Source organism: Podarcis filfolensis, assembly GCF_964270895.1.
Source record: "Podarcis filfolensis genome assembly, chromosome: 17".
Classification (NCBI taxonomy): domain Eukaryota; kingdom Metazoa; phylum Chordata; class Lepidosauria; order Squamata; family Lacertidae; genus Podarcis; species Podarcis filfolensis.
In genome coordinates, this window is record NC_139621.1 from 6787700 (window position 1) to 6812294 (window position 24595).

The 24595-nt window shown below is 47.6% G+C and overlaps 1 protein-coding gene and 1 long non-coding RNA gene across 8 annotated transcripts in view; one reads left to right on the top strand and one right to left on the bottom strand.

Annotated features, from left to right (window-relative positions):
• Positions 1-24595, top strand: part of PDE4A (phosphodiesterase 4A) — a 378145-nt gene that overhangs the window by 341551 nt on the left and 11999 nt on the right. For all 7 annotated transcript variants that reach the window (XM_083593229.1, XM_083593228.1, XM_083593233.1 and 4 more), the window contains 5 exons: positions 6805-6898; positions 13927-14105; positions 17777-17875; positions 19058-19222; positions 21107-21206. In XM_083593229.1, coding sequence (XP_083449355.1) covers positions 6805-6898; positions 13927-14105; positions 17777-17875; positions 19058-19222; positions 21107-21206 — 637 coding nt within the window. The remainder of the gene's footprint in view (positions 1-6804; positions 6899-13926; positions 14106-17776; positions 17876-19057; positions 19223-21106; positions 21207-24595) is intronic.
• On the bottom strand, positions 6400-10630 carry LOC310753021. Its single transcript, XR_014543068.1, has 3 exons — positions 10231-10630; positions 6838-6932; positions 6400-6738 (listed from the first exon to the last, which is right to left on the bottom strand). It is a non-coding gene; the product is annotated as an uncharacterized lncRNA (long non-coding RNA).

The following is a 24595-nucleotide window of genomic DNA, read 5'->3' on the forward strand; positions in this document are numbered from 1 at the left end:
AGACAGGGGACCCTGTGTGAAAGGAGGGCGGGCTAGGAAATAGCTGAAAGCCTACTCTTACAGGTGATGCCCAGCTTCAAAACAAGGGTGGAGCTAAGTGAGTGAAAGTTTGGAAATGCTGGCTCTACATTTAGTTGGTCCTCAGGCTGGGCAGCAAAAGACATGGTTGGAGGATCCACAGCAGATCTGGGACTCCCCACCCCAAGCCCCCTGCCCTAATAATAATAATATATTTTATTTATACCCCGCCCTACCCAGCCAAGACCAGGCTTAGGGCGGCTAACAACCAATAATAAAACAAGTTGATTAAAATACAACTTAAACAAGAATTAAAATACAACATTAAAACATTAAAATGCAGCCTCTTCACAGGAGGAGAAAGGAAAAAAGAAAGAGGGGGAGGGAATCAAACTGATTCTAAGCCAAAGGCCAGGTGGAACAACTCTGTCTTACAGGCCCTGTGGAAGAAATCAGATCCCGCAGGGCCCTGGTCTCATGAGACAGAGCGTTCCACCAGGCCGGAGCCAGTGTTGAAAAGGCCCTGGCTCTGGTTGAGGCTAATCTGACTTCCTTAGGGCCCGGGACCTCTAGGGTGTTGCTATTTATGGACCTTAAGGTCCTCCGTGGGGCAGTCCCATAGGTACGAGGGTCCTACTTTGTATATGGTACATTGTCATGCATGGGCGTAGCCAGCATTTATGTTGGGGAGGGGCAGACTTCAGGTTAGGGGGCAGAACTTCCATTAGTTAAGTATTTTTATTGATTTATTTGCGGGGGGCAGCTGCCGCTCCCCCCCCCCCCGGCTATGCCCATGTTGTCATGATGGCCGGCGCCCTAATAGATTTTGAGAGCAGTGGGCATTTGGCAATGGCGGTGCAATTTTGACCTTTGTTTCATGCTGGAGAATAATCATACCACGAGGGAGTCTAAAGCCAAAATGGCACGCGTATTTTAAAGTACTTTAATTATCACTTGGGAATCTATCCTTGCTTCAGTTAATTCACTACCACTGTTTGCAAGCTAATGCTTTTCCTGCTTTAAATGTTGACACGCAAGCAGAGAACTAAAAATACCCTCCAGATGGAACGCTTCTGTTCACAGGTGATGCACAGGCTAAAATGAGGGTTTTTAATCCACCTTCTCAGATGGTCATCAATTGATTTTTAAAGGCTTAATACACTCACATATTTAAAACTGCATTTCTGTCTTTTACACAAGCACACCAGGCTCAGGAAAGAGGCTTGTAAGTGCCTTAAGTGGTGTGGGTGAAAGCAAGTTAATGCAATCACCTTCATATCTTCATTTGGTGGGAGTGAGCATGTAAGAGGGGGGCGGGAATTACTTTCTGGCTTTACACTGATGTTTTGTAGTTCAAGTTTAGTCCAGCCTTCCATGTGCTGAGCAGTCTGGCAAGTCTGCCTCTCCCAGCCCTGATGGGATACCCGGAAAGAAATCTTAATGACTTATAGAAGAGGGGTGGGTTTTTTTGGGGGGGGGTAAGGAAATGTAGTGAATAGAGTTCCAGTTTCGGAGAGGTAATTTAACTCCAACTCCTAAAGTTCATTCCCTTCTTTCTCTCATATAAGTGTATGAACGCTGTTCACACCTATGGGAGACAAGTGCTGTGTGCAAAAGCAAAATCTGCCTTCTACCTCACTGTAGGGTGACATGGCCTTCGTGCGCAGGGCTCCCACAGAGGTTTCAGCGTGTGCTTGTGCACAGAACATGCAGAAACCTACATCAACCCCTCTGCCCTCATCCGCCTTGTCTGTCGTAACGATAGGTGCTTTGCTAGCAAATGATAAAAGGGAGTTGAGCAGAGGAATCGGGCCAAGAGCAGAAGCTGGATTGCAGCTGGGTCTTGTGGCAAGGACGTCTGCCTCCCAGAACACTTTCTGGTTCTAAACACTGGCAGCTCTTTTATGTACCTGCTTCAAGGCAGGGTCTGGTCATGGGTGTAGTCGGGGGGGGGGCAAATCCTCAAAAAGCATTAATAATGCTTAAGAAACTAAGGTTCTCCACCTCCACCCTGCCCAACAGAAGCTCAACAACTTTTGAGGCAATCTCTCAAAAACAGCTTGACAACTTTGGGGGGCGATTTTCCCCCAAAAGCTCAACTCCCCCACCCCCCTCAACAAATATCCTGGCTACGCCCATGGATCTGGTTGAAGCTACATTCAGCTGACTCCACTCCAGACTTGATGTATTGTTGCTGGCAAGCTTCTCTTATGCAAGGGGAGAAAGTCTGGCTAAACACTTGAGAAAGATGTGGGAGGAGGGAGAAGATTGTACTTGTGATGGTCCCTGGCTGGTTTAACTCTCGGTACTCTCAGGCTAAGGACGTATCTAGGTGGTAGCTACTCATTTTTCTACTTGGCTGTGGTAGCAGACAACTAGCGGTGTGAAAAGTGTTTTGGAAGAAGGCAGGAAATCAACACACCCACACACAGACACACACACACACGCAACCTCCTTCCACCACATACTGCTCTTGGGAAGCTAGCTTGGCAAGTTGCATAGGCAAGTTGTCCTTATCAGCCACAGGGCTTTGGGGAGATCAGCCTAACTTGAAGCAGGTGCTCTTCAGGAATCAAATACACCAGGCATGTCCAACAGGTAGATCGTGATCTACCGGTAGATCACTAGACATCTGTGGTAGATTGCAGTAGATTCCTCCCCTCCCCCCCCAAAAAAAAACTTTGCTTGTCAATAACAATGGGTAGATCACAGCCAGTATTTTTATAATGTGAGTAGATCACAGTCTCTTGGGAGTTGGATGTGCCTGAAATACACTAACCCAATGTTCTTGGCTTGCTCCTTAAGAGCCATGTTGGCAATGCTCAAACATGCCACTACAGTCATAACTCGGGTTACAGACGCTTCGGGTTGCGTGATTTCGGGTTGCGCACTGCGCCGAACCTGGAAGTACCGGGACAGGTTACTTCCAGGTTTTAGCGCATGCACAGAAGCCCTAAATCGTGCTTTGCACATACGCAGAAGTGCTGAATCGCAACCCGCGTGTGCGCAGACACAGCGCTGCGGGTTGTGACCGCTGCGGATTGCGAACGTGCTTCCTGCATGGATCATGTTCGCAACCTGAGCATCTACTGTACTGCATCTTCACACAAGTAAGAAGCAGCGATTTGGATCATTTATCTGAGTTTGTATTCTGCCCTTTTCCCAGGAGCCACAGAGAAGCACGTTGACCTCTCAAGCACCCTGTACCAAGGAAAGGGCAAGTTTGAATCAGGTAGAGGGGCAGGGTATAAGAGACAGAGCAATGAAGGACAGAATTTCCATGTAGGCTCTAACTGGGTATGTGTGGGCAGTGCTGTTTTTCTAGAAAAAGAGGTGCCAGAACTCACCATCAATGCCTCCCTTGTTCTCTGATCATGAGAGGTGCCGGAACTGAGTTCTGGTGATTTGCAGCTGAAAAAAAGCCCTGTTTGGGGGATTGGCAGGGACAGCGCAAGAGCATCTGTCTGCAGAGCTTTTGCATGCCTGGGTGAGTCCAAGCAAAGGAAGAAGGGGTTTGTTTTTTTGTCCTGTATCAGAGAAGTGCAGGCCTTGGATTGCACTTCCACATAATAGCATCCTGACCCCTAATCAAGAACAGCTGAAGCAGCACTGTGGAAGTCCTCCTGGAAGGTGGTTTTTCCCTTTGGTTTCTTCCTGAGGCTGCTGCAGCTGGGCGGTCTGTAGCATTACCCATGTCTTGGCTGATGAGCTGATGAGTCACCTCAACCCTTCTGCCAGGGAGCAGCATCCGGGAGCTTTTTCAAGGACAAAGTGGGTTTTGAAATGACAGCAATGTCAGGCACCGAACTGGGAAAGCCAGTCCCTTTGCCCCAAATCCTTGGTGCTGAGTTTTGTAGTGCTGGTTGCAGGAAGGGATTAAGCTTCAGACTACCAAGGGGTACCAAGGCTGTAGAAATGGTAAGATGAAATGAAGTAGGTCTGATGCAGGATTACCAGACAATGTGTCTGTCTGCCCCCCACCCCCCCACCAAAAACAACAACAACACTTCAAAGATTTTGATGTTCAATGAGCTCACCACACTTTTTTTCAATGTTAGTTATGAAAACCTGCTACCACATCATCTGACATTTGGTGTATCCATCTGGACCAAATGTGGAGAACTTGAGGCCTTCCAGATGTTGCTGGACTGGCCACAGGTTCCCCACCACTGATCTAAACCATGGGTAGGCAAACTAAGGCCCGGGGGCTGGATCTGGCCCAATTGCCTTCTAAATCTGGCCCTCGGACGGTCTGGGAATCAGCGTGTTTTTACATTAGTAGAATGTGTCCTTTTATTTAAAATGCATCTCTGGGTTATTTATGGGGCATAGGAATTCGTTCATTCCCCCCCCAATATAGTCCAGCCCCCCACAAGGTCTGAAGGACAGTGGACCAGCCCCCTGCTGAAAAAGTTTGCTGACCCCTGAACTAGACCATGGACCAGCTTAGAATCCCCCGCCACCGCCTGTCCCAATGAGATCACACGGAAAACCTGTATTTTTAGAACATTTGATGTTGGGTTGTTGTTGTTTTTTAAAAAATATCATAATAAAGAGACAGCTGTTAACAGCATGGATTAAAAACAATTGAATTTATTTTATTGAAACTAGGGAATTTGTGCTTTTGGTGTGCATTCTCAATATCAGGAGCCATTTCCCTTACAGCTACTCAGTTTATGAGGCTGGTCAAACATGCGGATGACCCTAAAGAATTATTCATGTGCAATGATTGCATATGGGTTGAAATGCCAGCTGGTGGGTGTGGCGTGGATGGGTCGGTGGATGAGATGACCTCCCTGTCCTCTCTGTGTAAATGATGTCCCTGTGCCACAATAGATTGGGGTTTCACTCTTGAACCTGAGCTGTTTTGAGAGTCCGCACACATTTGCAAGTCGATTTTCCATTCTCTGGGTTGCATTTGGGCTAAAGCAACATGGGTCCATAGGTATGGCAGGTCCTTTGTATTTTTATTGTATTTGTCTTGTATTGTTACAGATATGAGGTAACAGTGAATAGTAGAAATTAATAAATGGTAGGATTTTGATTATTTGGGATATGAAGGGAAAATACAAGTTGTGGAGGAATTCCTGAACTAGCCTATGCAGAACAACATGGCCAAGCTAGGGCCTTTAAGAAACAATGCAGGGCCACTGGCAAGGCAAGAGAAGAGGTGTGAACAGAGACTGGGGATTCGGAAGGTTGCCAGGGTAACTGGGCATGATGTCACAGGAAGAGTCTGGAGCCTTTGGCACAATAGCTGGGAAAAAGGCCAGAATATCTTGGACGGGCTGGCTGGATGAAGGCAAGTAGAGAGAAATGCCCTGGAATCAGCTGCTGTACTGCTGTGGGGAACAAGCCCCTCTTGAAATGGCCATGCTGTAAGATCTGGGGTGGATCTAGACACAGGAAAACCCCCCGCTATAAATAAGTCAAAAATTAGATCACTATAACGAAAGGGAAAAAATCTCTATGGAAAACTGTGTTTTAAAATTTCCTGTTCTCTGGTGCCATCTGGTGTTACATATTTATAGCGCATTCAAATCACTGTTTCTTTACTAATGTAGCTGAGTTCCTGAACTCCACGCAGATTAAAAGTATATATATGTGAATAAACCATATATCTTAAGGCTATGACAGCCTCTGCTGTGTCTTGCATCTCAAACAAGCACAGACCCTGGAACCTCCTTGGAATTTTGCCATGGCTTGGCAGAGATTGGGAGTGGCGCCCAACTTTTGCAACATTATTAATAAAAGTCTGTGAGTTCCCATGACTGTGTATCAATGCATCACATGCTTGCACAAGCGTTCTTGTGCAGCTGAGACACTGTACCTCCATATCCACACAATAGCATCTCCACACACGGGAAAAGTCTGAATGCATGCTTGTGTACTCACACAAAAATATATGCATGGGCAATGGTAATGTGCGTTACTAAGAGTGTCAGTTGTCAAGCTTCTTACCCTAATGTTGGTTTTTCTGCCAGTGAATCCCCACATGTGTTACAAAGGGTTCCAGTTCATGTTATTGGGTGCACACACCCTATTCAGACAAGAGAACTGGCCAGGCCAGTTGAGCCTAGCTGAAGTCTAGCATGATCAGTGAGCAGGAGATGATTGGAAGTGGAAAACAAGCTTATTTGCAGTTTTCTCAGTAGGAAGCCCCCTTAGAAATGCTGTGATCCCTAGGAAGACAGTTTGAAATCCATTGCACTGTGGTGAGGAACCTATTATTAACATACACCCACCCACCCCCCCCCCCGATGTTGGTGGACTCCATCTCCCATCAGCCCCACCCAGGATGGCCAGAAATGTTGGGAACTGGCGCCCTAACAGCAACTGGACCACAGGTTACCCACCCCTGGACTAGAAGAACACACATGATTCAAGATGTGGCACACATGTTTATTCTCTCACGTATTTACTCACAAGTAGTGGCTCACAGGTATTCAGGGACCATGTGGCTGCCATCATCTGGCCATGATGTTTGCCTCCAGAGTCAGAGGCAATTGCATTCATGTCTTGCTTCTGGACTTCCCATGTGAATCTTGTTGGCCTCTGTGACAACCAAATGTTGACCTAGATGGGCCCTTTGTTCTGATCCAATAACGTCTTCTTTAGTTGTTGTTCTCTTTCTCAGTGCCTGTGTATGCATACATGTTCAAATTCAGACTGTCCTGTAAGTCGTATACAGTGACACACAATTGCATGACCTGTTCATACCTGTGTATGTGACAGAAAACCCATGTTAACTCCTTCCTCTTCTCTCTTTCCCCCTCTGTCTGACAGTTCAAAAGAATGCTGAACCGTGAACTAACCCACCTCTCTGAAATGAGCCGCTCTGGAAACCAGGTCTCTGAATATATTTCCAACACCTTCTTAGGTGAGTGTAAAGGTGCCTTTTGACTGTTGAGGCCCTGAAAGGAAAAAACCCTAATAATAATAATAATATATTAATACCTAGCATAATTTTCTTTTGCAGCACAGGATAGGCAAATAATAATAATAACTAGCATCAACTTTCCTCGTTGCTCATACATCACCATTACACAATTTGGCTCTCAGGATTATTAGAGTTCTTTAAACTGTTTAAAAAGTGTGTGCATGACATGCGGGGGATTGTTCTGAGATATAAACATATATTGTCTGGCCTGCATGGAAAAATAATTAATTTAAATCTAAAATCCCATGGCAAACATTAAAGTTGTACATTTCTTTAAGGTTTCTGATAAAAGAGGAATTGAATCTGAAATGGAAAGTTCAGAGCTTTGCCATAAAGCCTGAAGGATTTTTAATCTCTCCAGTCCATTGTCATAGGCTCTGATTAAAATGTATTTAGGTCTGTCTGCATAGCTTAGCTGTAATCTAAAAATGGCTCTCATATTACCTGTCGGAGTCTAACAATGAACTAACCCAAAATTTGTCAGGCATCTCTTCAGGGATATCTCTTAATATTATGTTATTTTCCTTAGAGTTGAGCTCAAATGCAGAGGTGAAGTTTTATGAATGCAGCGGACCCTCCGGATATGAACTTAATTCGTTCCGGGGGTCCATCTGTACCCCGAAAAGTCCGCATCTAGAGGCGCCGCTTCTGCACACACAAACAGCGTGATAGAGCGCTTCTGCACATGCGCAAAGTGTGAGGAGTGCTTCCGCACATGCGCACGCGGCGAAACCAGGAAGTGTACTTCCGGGTTTGCCACATTTGCAACCCAAAAGTTACATTACCCGAAGGTAACGTAACCCAAGGGTCCACTGTCTGTTCACATACATAACCCCCCAAGCGCCCCCTTTTTGATGATCGGTGAGGCACTGAATGGATAGGGGGTGGGATGAAGATACTTTTAGTTCCATTTTCACATAGTTCCCCAAGACTACGGTGAGAATGTGGCTGGAATTGCGTATTCAAGCACACACACAGTTGAAAGTAATGTAAAGGGGCCAGAGGACATCCACGTTCAAATTTGCCTCCAAGAGACTTACTACTATGCTGTCCTGAGTTACAGTTCAGCAGCTCAGAGCCAGTGTGGCGTAGTGGTTGGAGTGTTAAGAGTGTCAGACTAGGACCTGGGAGAGCAGGGTTCGAATCCCCGCGCAGGCATGAAGCCCGCTGGGTGACCTTGGGCCAGTCACCATCACTTAGCCTAACCTACCTCACAGGATAGTTGTGAGAATGAAATGGGGAGGAGGAGAACCATGTTCACCACCTTGAGAAAAGTACTGCTGGAAATTGCAGGATCTCCAAAAGACCCCTTCTCACCTTAAATATGTGAGAGTGAAACTTTGGCGCACCTCTTTTTCCCCTCCCTATTCAATATCACTTCCATCCCATTTGTGTTTGTTTCTTTTGCATTATCTTGTTTAAATGTTTTGCTTCAGTGTTTTTTTGTTTCACGGTTAGGTGTGGCTGACCTTTGCTAGTAAGCTTAGCGTTCTGTAGGCAGTGCATAACCCCACCTTACGCCAAGGTTACATGTCCATTTGGACAACTCTGGGTGCAAGAGCTGGAACCAGGACCCTTGGGGGCTGTGCCTCCTCTTTTGCACAGGATCCAAATTCTTTGCCACAGGATCCAGATTCTTGCGTTTGAGGGCTGGGCCATGCCACGTGAGGCTGGACAAGCTAATGCTGCGCTCTTTCCAGTTGCAAATTAACAGTGGAAGTTTAGATATTTCCACTCAGAAGTAAGGCCCTTTGGGTTCAGTGGGACTTAACTCACTGGCAAGCGAGTGTAGGATTGGAGCCTAAACCATTTACTCTGATTAAAACACCGTGGATAAGGAGCATAGGATTGGACCGTGAGGCATTTCAGACACTTCAGGCACACATACGATGATTTGTAAACACTTCCCCCTCCAGACACTGTCATGGACACAAATCCATGCTGCGCACCTCACATTCTGTGGTGTGTACACTGTTGACATAAGAAAAACAGTGTCTAGACAACGCATTCAAGTATATGTGGTCATTCGGGCACTTGCTGAGTTGGAGATTCCTCCCTGTATCTCTCTTCGACAGACCCACACGCTCCCCTGAGCCAGAAAAAGGCAGTCAGTAGCTGAGGACATTCAAGGCAAACTCCCGGGTGCCTCCATTAACTGAGTTCCCAAGAAGCCAGGCCTCCATTGACGTCAGCAGATGCAAATACCCAGCCTTAAGCAAATGTTGATGCAAACGGCCCCTTCAATGGGAGCCTTGTGAGGGAGCCGGAACTTAGGCTGAGGGCTGAGGCCAACGGCAAGTTGTGTTGGGGCCAGAATTCACACTCTCTCTTCCTCCGCATAAGCAACTGCAGCATGTCCTGCCCAGGTCAGGTGGTGGGGCAGTAAAGGCTGCTGAGGTGCAAAAGGTGAGGGAGATCAAAGAAAGAGAGATCAAATCTAGGCTATTGGTATTTAGCTGGTTGGCCCAGAGCCCAGACTATTTTTGCTGGCATAGAGCTGCTGCAAGGAGAATCACAGAATCATAGAGTTGGAAGGGACACCAAGGATCATCTAGTTCAACCCCATGCAGTGCAGGAATATCAGCTAAAGCATCTGTAACAGATGGCCATCCAGCTCTGCTTAAAAACCTTCAAGGAAGCAGTGCCCACCACCACTCGAGGGAGTTTGTTCCACTGCTGAACAGCTCTTACCGTCAGAAAGTTCTTCCTGATGTTTAGTCGGAATCTCCTTTCTTGCAACTTGAAGCCATTGGTTCGAGTCCTACCCTACAGAGCAGGAGAAAACCTGGGTGGTTTCCGATATTGGCAGAGGAAGTTGCGTCTAGCAGAACAAAATAGGACTGCGTCTGGGAACCGCTGGGATATTTGGATCCCATGCTTGGCTATGTGGAAACAGGCATGGGATTATGTTGTAGGAAATAGCCAGGACTTCTGAGTTCTTCCTGGCTCAGAGTTGGGAGAGGGATCTACTACAGTGGTACCTCTGGATGCAAACGAGATCCATTTCGGAGCCCCCTTCACATCCTGAAGCGAACGTAACCCGCGTCTGTGTGTGTGCAGGTCGCGATTTGCAGTGTCTGTCATGTGCAAGCAGCAAAACCCGGAAGTAACACACTCCGTTACTTCCGGGTCGCCATGGAGCGTAACCTGAAAACGCTCAACCTGAAGCATATTTAACCTGAGGTATGACTGTAGTTGGGGTGAGGAAAAGAGAGGAACCTCTTCTGTTCCTGAGCTGATTGTACCATTCAAGCAAGTCAAGGATCACTCACCATACTGGAGGCAGCCCATGGAGTCTATTATGTCCAGCTCACAAGCAAATCCCAGGGTGCTCTTGGTCACCCAGGAAGCTGTCCTGATGTGGAAGATGGAGTTGAATCTGGCCTCTTGCCCTGTCTGCATAAAAGGTGGCTCCATTAGCAAATCAGCTATGGGAGGTTCTGGGCCACTGTCTCTCTTTCCGTGAGGGATGTCCTCACATTCTGCCAGTCTTGGTAAAAAGCCACTTCTGATTTTGTGCTCAACTGAGCTTGAGGGGATCTGGGAACTCTGCATCTTTTGGAAGTGTTTGGGATGAAGAAGGGCCCTGGAGAGCAACGGAGGTGGCTCCACAAAGGGTTCTGCTTTGCCCTCGCGAGAAAGCCCCACTGCCTGCTGGTTGGCTGGGTGCTCTGAGGCGTCACAATCCTGCTTCTTAGCAACCGACTCTAGAATGCAGCGATGGCTTGTGCACTGCTTGCCCCAGGGCCTCTTGCCCCCCTCCCCACTCGACCATGAGGCCCCCCTGCCGCTGCTTCTCCCGCAGGTATAATTGGGGCATAGCTCTGCCCTGCCATGATGTGACCCGCTCTCACTTCCCCCTCACCTTGCGCCCTCCCCACTTCCTGCCCCCGCTGGGCTCACCCACAGCTCGCCACCTACCCCTGGGCAGGCTGTCCCCACCACCTCCTCTCTTCTCCCAGTGGGTGCCCCCCACCCGTGACTTCTTGCCCCTGGAGACGGTCCTTGAAGAAGGTGGGGGAACGAGGCCCTGCACTCCTGAGGGTGAGTCTCTCCACAAAACTGCCCCGCAACCTTCTTAGAGGCCTCTAGCCTACAGCCCCTGAATCACTACATCTTTGCCCCTGTCCCGTGAAGCTCCAGTGTGCACATTTCCTGAAAAGATCAGTGGAGCCCTCTAGTCCTGGCTGAATGCAATTGCATGATACCTCGTCCACAGGTAATAGATTTAAAGGAATGGATGGAATTGGGGGGTTGGGGGCGGGTTGGATGGGGAGTTACTGCCTTGCGGCCTAGGACCCACGTACCTACAGGACCGCCTCTCCTGGTATGCCCTGCGGAGGACCTTAAGGTCCACAAATGATAACATTTTTGGAGGTCCCAGGCCGCAAGGTGGTTAGATTGGTCTCAACTAGGGCCAGGGCCTTTTCAGTACTGACCCCGACTTGGTGGAACGCTCTGTCACAAGAGACTAGGGCCCTGCAGGACTTGATATCTTTCCGCAGAGCCTGCAAGACAGAGCTGTTCCGCCTGGCCTTTGGTTTGGACTCAGTCTGACCCTTATGTTTCCCTCCCCTTATGGTCTTGGCTACTTTTAAAATGAGGCTGCATTTTAAATTGCATTTTAACCTGTATTTTAAATTGGTGGGTTTTTTTCCTTTCCCCCCTATCATGTTTTTTACTGTGATTTGGTGTTAGCCGCCCTGAGCCCGGCTCTGGCTGGGGAGGGCAGGGTATTATTAAAAATTATTTTTATTATTTTTTTTTAAAATAGGCTAGATTTGCTACAGAGAGAGAGATGGATAGGGAGCATTTGGAGAATTGAATCAATGTGTGGTGACACATTTTTGTATGGGTGAGGCTAGAGTGGAGAGTTGTGCTGCTTATCTTTCACTAATTTAGTCATTTTTGACAAGTGGGCATCCAGTGGCGCCGCCCCTTTCGCAACCCTCCCTGCCCACTGCAACTCCTCTCCAATCTGTCCTGGGTTCCATTGCCTTGAGCAGAGCAGGTGGCAGGATGAGGCCAGGTCTTCCAAACCTGTTCCTCCCTGCTCATTACACCCTCAATCTAACCATGGCCTCCGGCTGCCCCAAATCACCTTTCTGTGAAGTTTGTCAGGAACCTGCATTCGTGGTGGGAAATAGATGCTTCCTGAAGCCAGCTCCTGGGTTTGCATTTCACCCCGCCTCATGGGGGCCTGAAGTCCATGGTCAGTTTGAGAGTACAGGAGGCTAGGTCAGGTCTGGAAAAGCAGGCCAGCTTCTGACCATTGCCCTGCCTGTTGCAGGGGGTGTAGAAGAGCACTGGAAATACATTGCCCTCCCCTTTCTCCCCAGTCCCTGAGCTGCCTTCAGGAGCGAGGGAAAGAGGGGACATCAGCATTACCTGTTTATTGCATTCTGCCCTTCCTCACATGGAGCCCAGGGGGCTTATCAGATTCCACAAAGTACAGCATTAAAAGCAAAGTTAAAACCATAATCTACAACACAGTATAGTGATCAATGCCATATAGCAACTAGTGATGCAGCTGTATCTTCCATGATGGACAGAAGGGTCACTTCCATGATGGACAGCATAAATAAATAGCTGTTGCCTGAATTTAAATAGTGTGGTGGACCACCAGATCCGTACAGGGAAAGACTCCCATAGGCAGGGTGCCACCACTGAGAAAGCCCTGCTCTGTCATGGCCTACAGATCTTACAGTACTGGTTGGTTGGTAAGGGGGAAGGCGTTCCTTCAAGCACTTGAGTTCTAACCTATTCAGGGTTTTGTGCATTTATACCAACAACTTGAATTGCACTAGGTAGCACACCGGCAGCAAATTAAAGTGCTCTCAGGATCAGTATAATATGATCCCACCTTGCAGCAGCGTTCTGAACCAGCTGCAGTTTCCAAACCATCTTTGAGGGAAGCTTTTCATGGGGCACTGTGCAATAATCCAACCATGAAATAATCGGAGCACGGTTCAGGAACTGCTGTTGCTGGCAAACCAGTCAAAGCCAGGCACAGGCAGTCTTCACTACGGAGGCTGCATGGACCTCCAATGGCATTGCCCGCACACACACCTTGGGGGTGCTATAATTGGTGAACAGGATTTGCCTGAACCACAATGTTCTCCTTAAGTTCAGCACCTTCATAATGCCAATAGTTGTTTTAAACACTCTCATAAAAATAGTTTCCATGCTGCTTCCGACATTGATACTATCCAAAGCATGCACACTTTTATTGCAGCACCACTGGTTACACTTCTTGGGAATTGTTTATGCTTTTCCTGAGCACAACTCAAAGCCCTGAAAAAGCTGCTAAATTGGTATGACTGGAGACCACGGTGGGGCAGGACTAACTGTGTGCACCACAATGGCTTCAAGGTACAAGAAAGGAAATTCCAATTAAAACTCAGGAAGATCTTTCTGACAGTAAGAGTTGTTCAGCAGTGGAAGAATCTTCCTTGGAAGGTGATTGACTCTCCTTCCATGGAGGTTTTTAAGTATCTGCCATGGACACTTCAGTTGAGATTCCTGCACTGCAAGCAGTTGGACTAGATGATTGCCAGGGTCCCTTCCAACTCTACAATTCTATGATTCTGTAACTGAAGGCTCTACAATACCTCCTCCCAAGTCCCTTGAGAAATTATTGCCCATGTACAGTCTTTAACCCAGCATCCATAGACCACCCATCCTTTCTTGAACTATCCTAGCTTCTGTGCAGGGCACTGGAGACTGGGACTACTAGCCTTTTTGCCTCCAGGAGCTCAGGCTGGAATATGTGAGCTAGCGATGAATCTCTGCCTGATGTAGGCACTGTTGTTGTTTTGGAGAGATGGAGCAGAACTGCGCCCACGTCATGTAACCCCTTGGTGCACATTTGCCCAGAGAGATTCTTGAGCAGGTCAAACAGTGGCACCTTCAGTCTTTTGCCCTTGTCCTCTTTCTCTCTCTCAGATGCAGTCTTTTTTCATCCTCAGACAAGCAGAACGATGTGGAGATTCCATCCCCAACACAGAAAGAGCGGGAGAAGAAGAAGAAGCAGCAACCCATGTGCCAGATCAGCGGAGTCAAGAAACTCATGCACAGTTCCAGCCTGACGAATTCCAGTATTCCCCGCTTTGGGGTCAAAACTGACCAGGAAGAGCCGCTCAGTAAGGTGAGATTTGTGGCGGCAGGAAGCTGGGAATCGGCTAGTGTGGAAAGTCAAAGGGTATATCTAGCTTTGAAGGGGATTCTGGGTCACAGATCACAGACTCTGGCAGGACTTTCTTTGAATCCAGTTTTGCTCTGTTCTGGTTCCAGAACCAACAGTACTAGGGCTGCCATATTTCAAACAGTGAAAATCCAGAGCTTTGTTTTTGGCAAAGTTGTTGAGCGTTTTTTGGCAAATTAGCAAAGAAGAAGTTATTGAACTGTTTTTAAGGGAAATCGCCAAAACCAACACTGCCGACATGGGTTGCCATACGTCCACATTTTCCCGGACATTTTTAGTGATTTCCTCCCGAGCACTGCTTCCGGCTGCAGTATGCCAGATATGTCTGGGAAATTCCAGGCATATGGCAACAGTACTTTCTTGCCTTTTGTAGTATAGAGAAGACATGAGAGCTCTCTCCATTGACCCAGAATAAAACTAATTGCTTTGTCTTTGAGCCAATATTGCTCCATCACCTGCATGCCTACTGTACGTAGTTAATTTGTTAATGGACGTGACATTCCAACTACCCCCCTTGATAATCTACTGCCCAGTTTTTGAGTGCTCCATTCCCTCCCCCCCCCAAACAGCCAGTTTAGTGGCAGCTTAGCAACTAGACAATAGATGGTCACGGCAGAACAGGTGCCGGAAGTGAGTGGTTGCAATATGCCTGGACAAGAGTGGGTAATGCAGAGTCAGGCCTGTATTCTTCCTTGCCTCTCCAGCACTGTCCTGCATCTTACTCCCAGGCTCAATGGGCTAGAGCAGAGGTCAGCAACCTAAGGCCCATGGGCCACAAGCACCCCATGGGGGTTGTTTAACTGGCCCCCAAACCGCCCCCAAACCGAGCTGCCCGCTAGGCGAGTCCCCGCGCTGCGCTAAACCGGCGCAGTGCGGGGACTTGCTTCCATGGCGCCGGAAATCACGTCTGCGGAGATGCAGACGCTGGAAATCACATCTGCACAGATGCCAGAAATCATGGGCGCATGTGCAATCCGGCCCACAGAGGGATCTCCGCTGGAGTGAACCGGCCCAGGCGAGGTAAACCTTGTCGATCCCTGGGCTAGAGGCAAAAAGGACAGGGTCATCAAAGCACGCAGATCTGCATGTGCAGCACTTTCTATCGAGGCCTCGTATTTCCTCATACTTTGGGCTTGACTTGTGGCACACTTGACCAGAGAGGTTTACCACCAATGAGTTTGCACATTCCTAGCCAGTTGGTGTCAGCTGGGACTTGCTTTCTATTTCATCAGCCCAAGACGACGCAGCTCTTTACCTTTATAAATGATGTAAAGGACCTGCTTGGAAGTAACATTCTTGGCTAAATCAGCCATAATTCATAAAGCCAGTTGCAAGCATTTCACTCGCCGCTTCCCATTCATGTGCTGGTTTCCTTCTTTCAATCTCGGTCTCTTCAACCTCAGTTGCCTGCTACATCCAAAACTGGGAGGTGTGGTCTGTTTTTGATGTAATGAGTAACAGTGGTTTAAAATGACCTGGGTTGAACTGCTGAAGCTGCAGCACAAGGAAAGGGCACAAGGCGGAAGCAGGCAGCCTCAGCGCTTGGAAGCCGGGAATGTCATGTCCAGACTCAGTCAATACCTGTTGCCAGGAATTCACAATCTTAGGACAGTTCCACCAAATATGTCCTTAACTTACACTAGGATGGCCACCTCATTGTGTGGCGGTGTGCACCCAGTGCTTAGGCACGTCTCATGGACTAATTCAGGTTTATTATTTTGTCTTGGCTGGAGGCCATAACAGTACAGTCAGAAGCAGTAAGTACAAATATAAGTGTAGTCATAAACCTTCAAAGGGATAGGCAGTGTGGTTGGACTCCCAGATGCCACAGAAGCCAGCATAGCCAAAGATCAGGGATGATAGGAGTTGCAGTCTCACAAAATATGGAGAGCACCACAGAAAACACTCTTTATGCACTTAAAAAGTTAAAACAGGGTTGTACAAATTACAATCTACCCCATGGTATCAAAATACTCTTAGTGCTATCTCAATATGGCAAAGGCAACAGAAGCCACTGTTTCTGAAATCACCATGCCTATATTTCAGGGGCACCATCAGGGGGCGGTGAGGTCTGCCAATATTTTCAAGGAGGGGGCTGCCCCCCAAATTCCACAGCGATCCTCAAAAGGACACACCAGGGCGAAGTGTCTTCACCCTGGTGTGTCACTTTCATGAACGTAAGGTGGCTGGCTGGTGGCTGGCTGGCTGGCTGGCGGACAAGTCGGCCTGGCCACGTCACACACACACACCATTCTTGGGGGCAACTCAGCGCATCTGCTATATTTGCAAATAAGTGTTCGCTTTTTGGAAGGGTGGTGTTAAACCAGTAGCCACACCCTATCAGTAACCAAGACAAAAAGTTGGATTTGGCATCTTTAAAAGTCAAGCTCCAGAGTGTGCAGCTCTACAACACCCTTAACACAAATACAGTGCTGTTGGCCGAAGGAAGTGATCCAATAATGTCCTTTTATAGCAGCAGGGAATATTTACTGAAATGTAAAAAGAGGAAATGTTTCTCTTGGTGCAGGTGGTTCTCAGACTCTGGTCGGTGAGCTTCATCCAAGTGGTCTGCAGCATGCCTGCACTAAATATTCATCTTGATTTAAAATTATATTTTTATTACTTCTTTTATTTTATTTTATATTGTATTTTATTGTATTACAATGTGAATTTTATGGGATTCAGATTTTCATACGATAAAGTACAATGTAAGCAATAAAAGAAGTGATTAAAATGGAACTTAAAATCATTCGGCATCTAGCTCAAGTGCATTGCAATTACTGCAACAGGCAGAAAAAGTATCAATGGGTCAGCTAAGGCCCTCAGCAACATTCAGGTGGTCCACACAGCAGGGAGGGATTTGCAAACCACTGCCTTAGCAGAAAATTCCTGTTTAAGTAGTTTGCATAATTTGCATAATCACAGCATACATAATCATGGAGTACTAAGGAGCTGTCTTCAAATTGACAGAATGAGAAGAAAGGATCATATTGAACCTATGAATTTTTGGTTCCATTTTTAAATTATTGTGAGCTATGAAGCTTTAGAAGAAGCTCAGCTGCTCACAGGTTTGATTTCTAAGCCAGCTGCATGCGGTAATTTAAAAAAAAAAAAACCTTATTGGCAAAACCTTGCTGCTTCTGTGTCTCTAAATTTTAGTGTTACTGGTGACTGTACTCAAAACAGATGAGCTAAACCAGGCTTCCCACCCTAGTGAGCTCCAGATGTTTTGGAGCCCCAGCCATCCTGGCCGGTGTCTGGGATGAATGGGTGTTGCAGTTGAGCAATGCCTGGAGGGCACCAGGTTGGGTAGGTTGGGCAGGACCCCCTGGCTTCCAGGCCCCTAAATGGCCTCTTAGATTGGAGCCATGTTGGGTGTTCTGGAGCAGTTGCAAGGGCAACTGTCTCCTTGGTGACATGGTTTTTCAGTCCTGCCTTTGGTGATGTCCCCGGTGTGGAATGGCGGCTCAGGCTTCAGCTGGACTGCCAGGGAGAACACACCGTGGGGTTTGCTCTCTTCACTTGTTCCACATCTCTGCTCTGGTGACCTCCTTCCCCCTTGAAACCCATTGTGGCAAAAGAGTACCAACTTTCCTCCCACTACGGTCTTACAGGAACTGGAACACCTAAACAAGTGGGGCCTTAACATCTTCCGGGTTGCCGAGTACACCAACAATCGGTCGCTCAGCTGCATCATGTATACAATATTCCAGGTACGTGTGCTCGCACTGCCGTGTCCTCGTCCCATGCTCACACCCTCCTACTGGCTTGGGCTGCAATATTGCCTCGATATACAAAGACTTGTATATGGAGCTGAAGCTTGAGATGTGCCTTTCTAGGTCAGTTTTGGATTCATTATTCTGTATCCCTTCAATACATATGGAGTTGTATACAAGAAGCAAGTCAAAAAAAACAAGGAGGATTCCACAAAAATTGAAGGGGTGAGCACTTTTTGCAGGGAGTGTGTCAATTTTGGGAGAGTTCTTGTGTTTCATGATTTCATCTCCCTGAGCACCGAGGTGCCCTTTTTGCAGCTTGTTTGAGACATGGCTGTTTCTGAGTCAAATTGTTTTGTCTCCTGGTAGATGACACTTCCAAGTCCTCTCCCTGTCCTCAGAGGGGACATTTAAGGAGAGATCTGGTTGAGTTGCAGGTTGGTGCTCCTGGTGGCGCCATCAAACATTAGTAAATACATTTACTATAAACTTCTATGGACTTGAGCCTACCTGGGTCCGTTGCATTGACAGAGTAGCTCCATCCCACAAATGCTTTTGCAACAATAAATAAGATCGCTAGCCTACAATCCTACATCTGGCCAGCAGCAGTGGGGCTTGATCCACAGCCCAACCGCTTGCTCTGGCCAGGGCAGAAGCGGGCAGCTGGCACAGCAAAGAGGCCAGGATTGGAGCCCGTTGCCACAACTTGATGGTAGCAGTGCCAACTCGTGATCCAATGGGTCCTAGGCTAGGGCCCCCCCCCCCCCGTGGGACTGGATCAAATAGACTGTCTAAGATGAGAAAAGGCAGATCTATGTCTGATTAATGTTCCCATGAGATTGTCAGTCAGAGGGAGGTCCCCTTTTCTCCTTTTTCTTTCTTTCTGCAGAGTACCTAATATTCTTTAATCTGTGTTGAATGGTGATATCTGGGAGGGGGCTCTGGCAGACGGAAGAGAGATCTCTGGCTCGGTGCATGGGCAGAAGCCTTTCGCTCATCCTCTCTTGGTGTATTGTAATGGCTGCTCAAGGTTCCACAAGTTTCTGTCCCTCGCTTTTATCTTTTCCACTACGGGAAAGAGAAAGATAACGGCACTCATTTGAGCAACCTTTTTTAGGTGGGGGCTGATGCCTGACTTTCCCAGCAAACGCTTCACTCCTCTTATTCCACCCCACCCAGGAAAGAGACTTGCTGAAAACTTTCAAGATCCCCGTGGACACATTAGTCACCTACATCATGACGCTAGAAGACCACTATCACGCCGACGTGGCTTATCACAACAGCCTCCATGCTGCTGACGTCACGCAGTCCACTCACGTTCTTCTGTCTACACCTGCCTTGGATGTAAGGGTTTGTCTTCCATAGCCGGTGAATTGTGTGAGTGTGTTTGTGCGGTGGTTGGGCAGTCCACCTGCCTGCCTATTTGGGGGTGGGGGAGATTGCTCACTGGGTGCCTGCAGCCGAGGATTGTGTCATAAGCACAGAGACTGTAGTGCTTCACTTGGACTTGGCAGACTTGGCCTTTGAGGAATCTGTGCTTAGGCCCAAATACCCTTTAAACAAGTCACTATTTCCCAGCCTAATGTTTCACAGGGCTACGAGGATTCAAAACATCTGGATTCCAATGTATTAAGTGGTGAATCCATTGGATGATTGTCTCCACTCCTGCCAGCCTCAGGGTGGATCTCTGTGGCCTGGAGAGGCTCTGGCTGCCATTGGCTGAACTGCTCTGATTTTAGATACTGGCAGAAGATCCTAGAAGAGGATGGATAAATTGAAGTAGGGGCCTAAGTCTGGGGGTGTGGGAGAAGCAAGCTGCAGCAGAATGAGAGGGAGAGGAGAAGGCAAGAGCCAGGAATCGGAAAGGAAAACTAGGGCAGAAAGGAAGCAGAGAGGAAACTTGCACGTGGCCAGGAGCTGCAAATGGAAGGAGGGCAGCAGACATTCGCATATTGATTTGGAGCAGACAAGACAGATTATTGGCCACAGAGCTCCAATAAGTATTGCAAGACTATTTGCAAATGCAAGAGATTACAGTATGTTTCCAAACCTGCTGCCTGTCTAATTCTTGTCGCTGTGGAACATTACGGAGGGCACAGTGTTTAAACACCCAGAAGAGTCAGTATAGTGCACCACTGATTCCTGGTCCTGGGGGGGCTGTAACAGGGGGTGGTACACTCTCCCAATCATGTCCCTGTTATGGGCTTCCCAGATGGACCTCTGCTCTGATCTAGCCAGGCAATTCTTACAACCTCATGTGTGTTGCAAAACACCATAGAAATAGAAATGGTAAGGATGATAATAAGCAATAGGCAATGCTTCCTTTTGAGAGGCTAGAAAAATTAGCCCCATTGATATTGATGTTGTTGTTGTTATTTCTGTTTTTACATCTGTTATGTACTGAGTTGAATAGGATCCAAACTGCAGCAGTCTGATTGGTCCTAGAACAATAGGATTCAGAATGCAGCAGTCTGATTGGTCCTAGAACAATGCAGCAGTATGATTGGTTGGCAGGAACCACCCAATCATGCTCCAGATAGAAGTGAATCCACAACCTGATTGGCTTACAGTAGAATTCCGGAATTAGCCAATCATGGGCAGCCCATTGTGTAAATAATGTATATACAGCAGATACTTTGAGGGGACTTTCATTCATTCCTCCTCACCACTATGAGCTGAATAAAGAGCATGAAATCACTTTGCGACTCTGAATATATTTCAACATCCGAAACCATGATTTAACCCATGAGTTAAAACCTCTATGGCTTTCCAGATGTTGTTGGATTCCATCTCCCATCAGCCCCAGTCGGCACTGTCGATAGTCAGGGTTGATGGGATTTGTAGTTCAGCAAGATTTGTATCACCAAAGGTTAGCTACCTCTGCTCTGTACCAGTCTACCGCAATGGCGGGCCAGCCTGGGATATGAGGAATTTTTGGATGCCAGGGTCTTTTCCCCAGGTAGAATGGGGAGAGGAGGTAGGCATCCCATTAGAGTTGCATGTGCAATGGGGGCCTGATATGTCCTTACTACTGCCCAGGAAATGCTCTGGCCTGTAAGCTTCAGTGGGTTACCTCACATGGTGGCAACACACAAATCTTTGGGTTCTGGGATCTAGCCTCACTCTCTGCTAGCAGTGGGCCCCTTTCATAACGATGCATCTCTCCTTGTTAGCAAAGCAGGACAGAAACACCATACCTGTAGCAGCTTTTCCCTCTGTCCTTTGCAGGCTGTCTTCACTGACCTTGAGATCCTGGCTGCAATATTTGCTGCTGCCATCCATGATGTGGACCACCCTGGTGTCTCCAACCAGTTCTTGATCAATACCAGTGAGTAGCACAGGGAGATGGGGGGCAAAGGGGTGTCAGGGGGGACATGAGTGGCCGGGGAGAGGAGGAGGGGTACACATGTGTGTCATATATGGAGGAGGAAAAGGATTTGAATGTGCCTCTTTTGCCTGCACCTTGTAATGTCACCTTATCATGCCTCCGGCTGAACTGCTTTTCTTTTGACAAGGTTGCTATAGGGTTGTTGCAAGAAAAGAGAGACTTATGTATGCGGATGATACCCAGCTCTACCTCTCTTTCAAATCAGAACCAGTGAAGTCAGTGAAGGTCCTGTGTGAGTGTCTGGAGGTAGTTGAAGGATGGATGGTGGCTAACAGATTGAGGTTGAATCCTGACAGAAGTACTGTTTTTCTGTCACGTGCTTCATTGTTTTTCTCCATATGGATTCAGCAGCAGACAGTTTTGACACACAAACCCTGTCTGCTTCTGGTTTAGTTATTTTCACCTCGCTCAGAGAAATACTTGCAAACTTGCATTCTTGTGCAAAGGTGTTCATACGAATACCATAGGGCCATATCCAGACACACCTTGCTAAGGTCAGCTCTGGAACTTGCAGTGCTTTGGGTAGGGTGTGCTACTCAATGCAGGCTGTAACCATCTTGTGATCTCTGCATGTGACACTTGAGAGTGTTTCCACTCTTCACTGTACCCAGATGGTGGGATAATGCAGCCTGTCTCCACTCAGCTAATATACGAACATGCGCTTTCCTTCGAGTCGCCAGCTCCTCCTCCACCTTACTTTGTGCTGCCGCAAGCACAGTCCTTTCTCCAATCATTTGAATCAGCCAACGGGTGGGAGAGGGTGTCCCTGTTGTCTAGGTAACCTGAGAGGACGTGTGCCGGCAAAGTAAAATTAGGCACGGGAGGGGGGGGACTCTGATGCTTTGCGAGAGAACAAGAAACGGATTGGGGGAGAAAGTGAGGCTGGCAGCAGCAACAGCACCCCATCTTCCCAACAGGGAGGCCCAGTTCAGACCTGACACCTGCACACATGCTTGCAAACTTGCCCAAGGTGCTGTGCCGATTTTTATTCTAGATTTAAAATGTCGCAAACACCCCTTCCTCAAAACCCAAGAAAATTTGCAAATTTTCAGGAGGGGAGTAAAGGCAGATCCATAGAGAGGCTGCCTCGTGAAATTAGGGCAACGAGTGTTCGAGATGCACCTAAGAAGCCCCATCAGTGGAAGTCCTGCACAAGGTCCCTGGAATTGGCTCTGTGGGGGTCAGGAATACATCCTGAGCATCACATGGCAGTGAAGGTGTGTTTGTTCTGATGGGCTTTTGCAGCTAGTGTCTGTTTTGTATGGTTTTAAAACAACCACCACTGCTTGCTTCCTGAAATGAGGGAACCTGGCATAGAGCCCTCAAAGATGGACAGGTGAGGCCCTCTCAGGTATGCTTCTGTGTGTGCACAATTTACACATTCATGTCCTCCTTCTGGGAGTCCCACTGCTAAACTTTCAGAGGGGGAGGGAGAGCAGTCACTTGTGAAAGGCCGTAGCCCCGATCCACAGAATTCCCAGGCAGGGCAGGGATGGGCTCTCACTGGAAACACTGAAAGCCTCAACCAGTGTGGATGGTGCTGAGAGAGATGGACTCGTGGCCCTGATTCTGTATAAGGCAGCGTATTTTTCGCTCTATAAGACGCACCAGACCACAGGACGCACCTAGTTTTTGGAGGAGGAAAACAAGAAAAAAAATATTCTGAATCTCAGAAGCCAGAACAGCAAGAGGGATCGCTGCGCAGTGAAATCAGCAATCCCTGTTGCTGTTCTGGCTTCTGGGATAGCTGCGCAGCCTGCATTCGCTCCATAAGACGCACACACATTTCCCCTTACTTTTTAGGAGGGAAAAAGTGAGTCTTATAGAGCAAAAAATACGGTAATTTTCAGCGTTGCCCTTCTTCTCCAGGCTGCCACTCGCCCTCCTTTCCCAGCCCTGCTCAGGAGGGGAGGGAATTAGTCCAGCTGAATTGCCCGGTGGCCTTCATATGGTGCAGCCTTCTCAAAACACATGATAGAAAACTAGAATAGATGCAAAGGGGGAAAGATGTCAGGGTTTCCAAAAGCTAGCCAGGCAAATCAGATATGGAAGATGCCCTGGGGACTGAAGCAATTTCTCCCACTCAATCACAGCCATGGAGCCAGGGAGGGTGATACTCTAAAGAGGAATTAGCTCATCTCTTTCAATACTGATAGTAAACAAATTTCCAGTTCAAACTTACTGCCTTCCCTCCGTAGCCTCATGCAAGTGGAACTCCCTGATAGCGATCACCACCAGAAAGAAGTAAACAGGGATTGTCATAGGTATAAAACTGGGGCCTTGCCTTATTTTGCCACCAAAAGCCTTTCATAATCCCACTGTCCCAGATTTTTGTCCATGCTCCAGACATTCCCCAAATTGTCAGGGGGCCTTAACTGGTGCAGTAGACAACTTAATACCGAACAAAAGCAGATCTTTATCATACTTAAGAGGATTATGTAACTTCATTAGTGTAAACATGCTAAATGGAATCCAGGTAGATACTTTTTATTAAGCAGATAATTTTTTGTGGGGGGGGGGTTGAGTTCCACACTCTTCCAATCATTCTGCTTTTACATGCATTGCTGCTTAGCAGATGAAATTATTTCCTTCCACCCCTGCTCTCCTCTCCCTGTACCTCTCCAGGGGTTTCCACGGATGGGGCTGGTTAAGTGAATCCTGCCCTAAATGCCATATAGAAATAAATAAATGTTGGTTTCACTGTGAGCCTCTTTTCAGCACTGGCAAGCTAAATCAGGGGTGAGGAACCTTTGGTCCACCATCGAGATATTGCTGAATGACAACTCCCACAAGGCTGTTGGCCTTGCTTGCTGGGACTGATAATTCAGCAATGTCTAGAGCAGGCATCCCCAACCTTCAGCCCTCCAGATGTTTTTGGACTACAATTCCCATCATCCCTGACCACTGGTCCTGTTAGCTAGGGATCATGGGTGTTGTAGGCCAAAACATCTGGAGGGCCGCAGGTTGGGGATGCCTGGTCTAGAGGGCCCAAGGTCTACTATCCCTGAGCTGAAGGAAGGAAGAAGACTTACCGTATTTTTTGCCCCATAACACTCACTTTTTTCCTCCTAAAAAGTAAGGGGAAATGTCTGTGCGTGCTATGGAGGGAATGCCTACGGGTGGCATGCCTACGGATTTTCCTCCTCTAAAAACTACGTGCGTGTTATGGTCGGGTGCGTGTTATAGAGTGAAAAATACGGTACTTATCCCAAATAGAAGTTGCTAGGGGTGGGTTTGTGATAGAAGAGCTTGTAGAGGAATGACTGACAGCAGGGGAGTGAAACAGGACAGTGGGTTGACTTAAAATGGATTACACCAGAAGGGTGGAG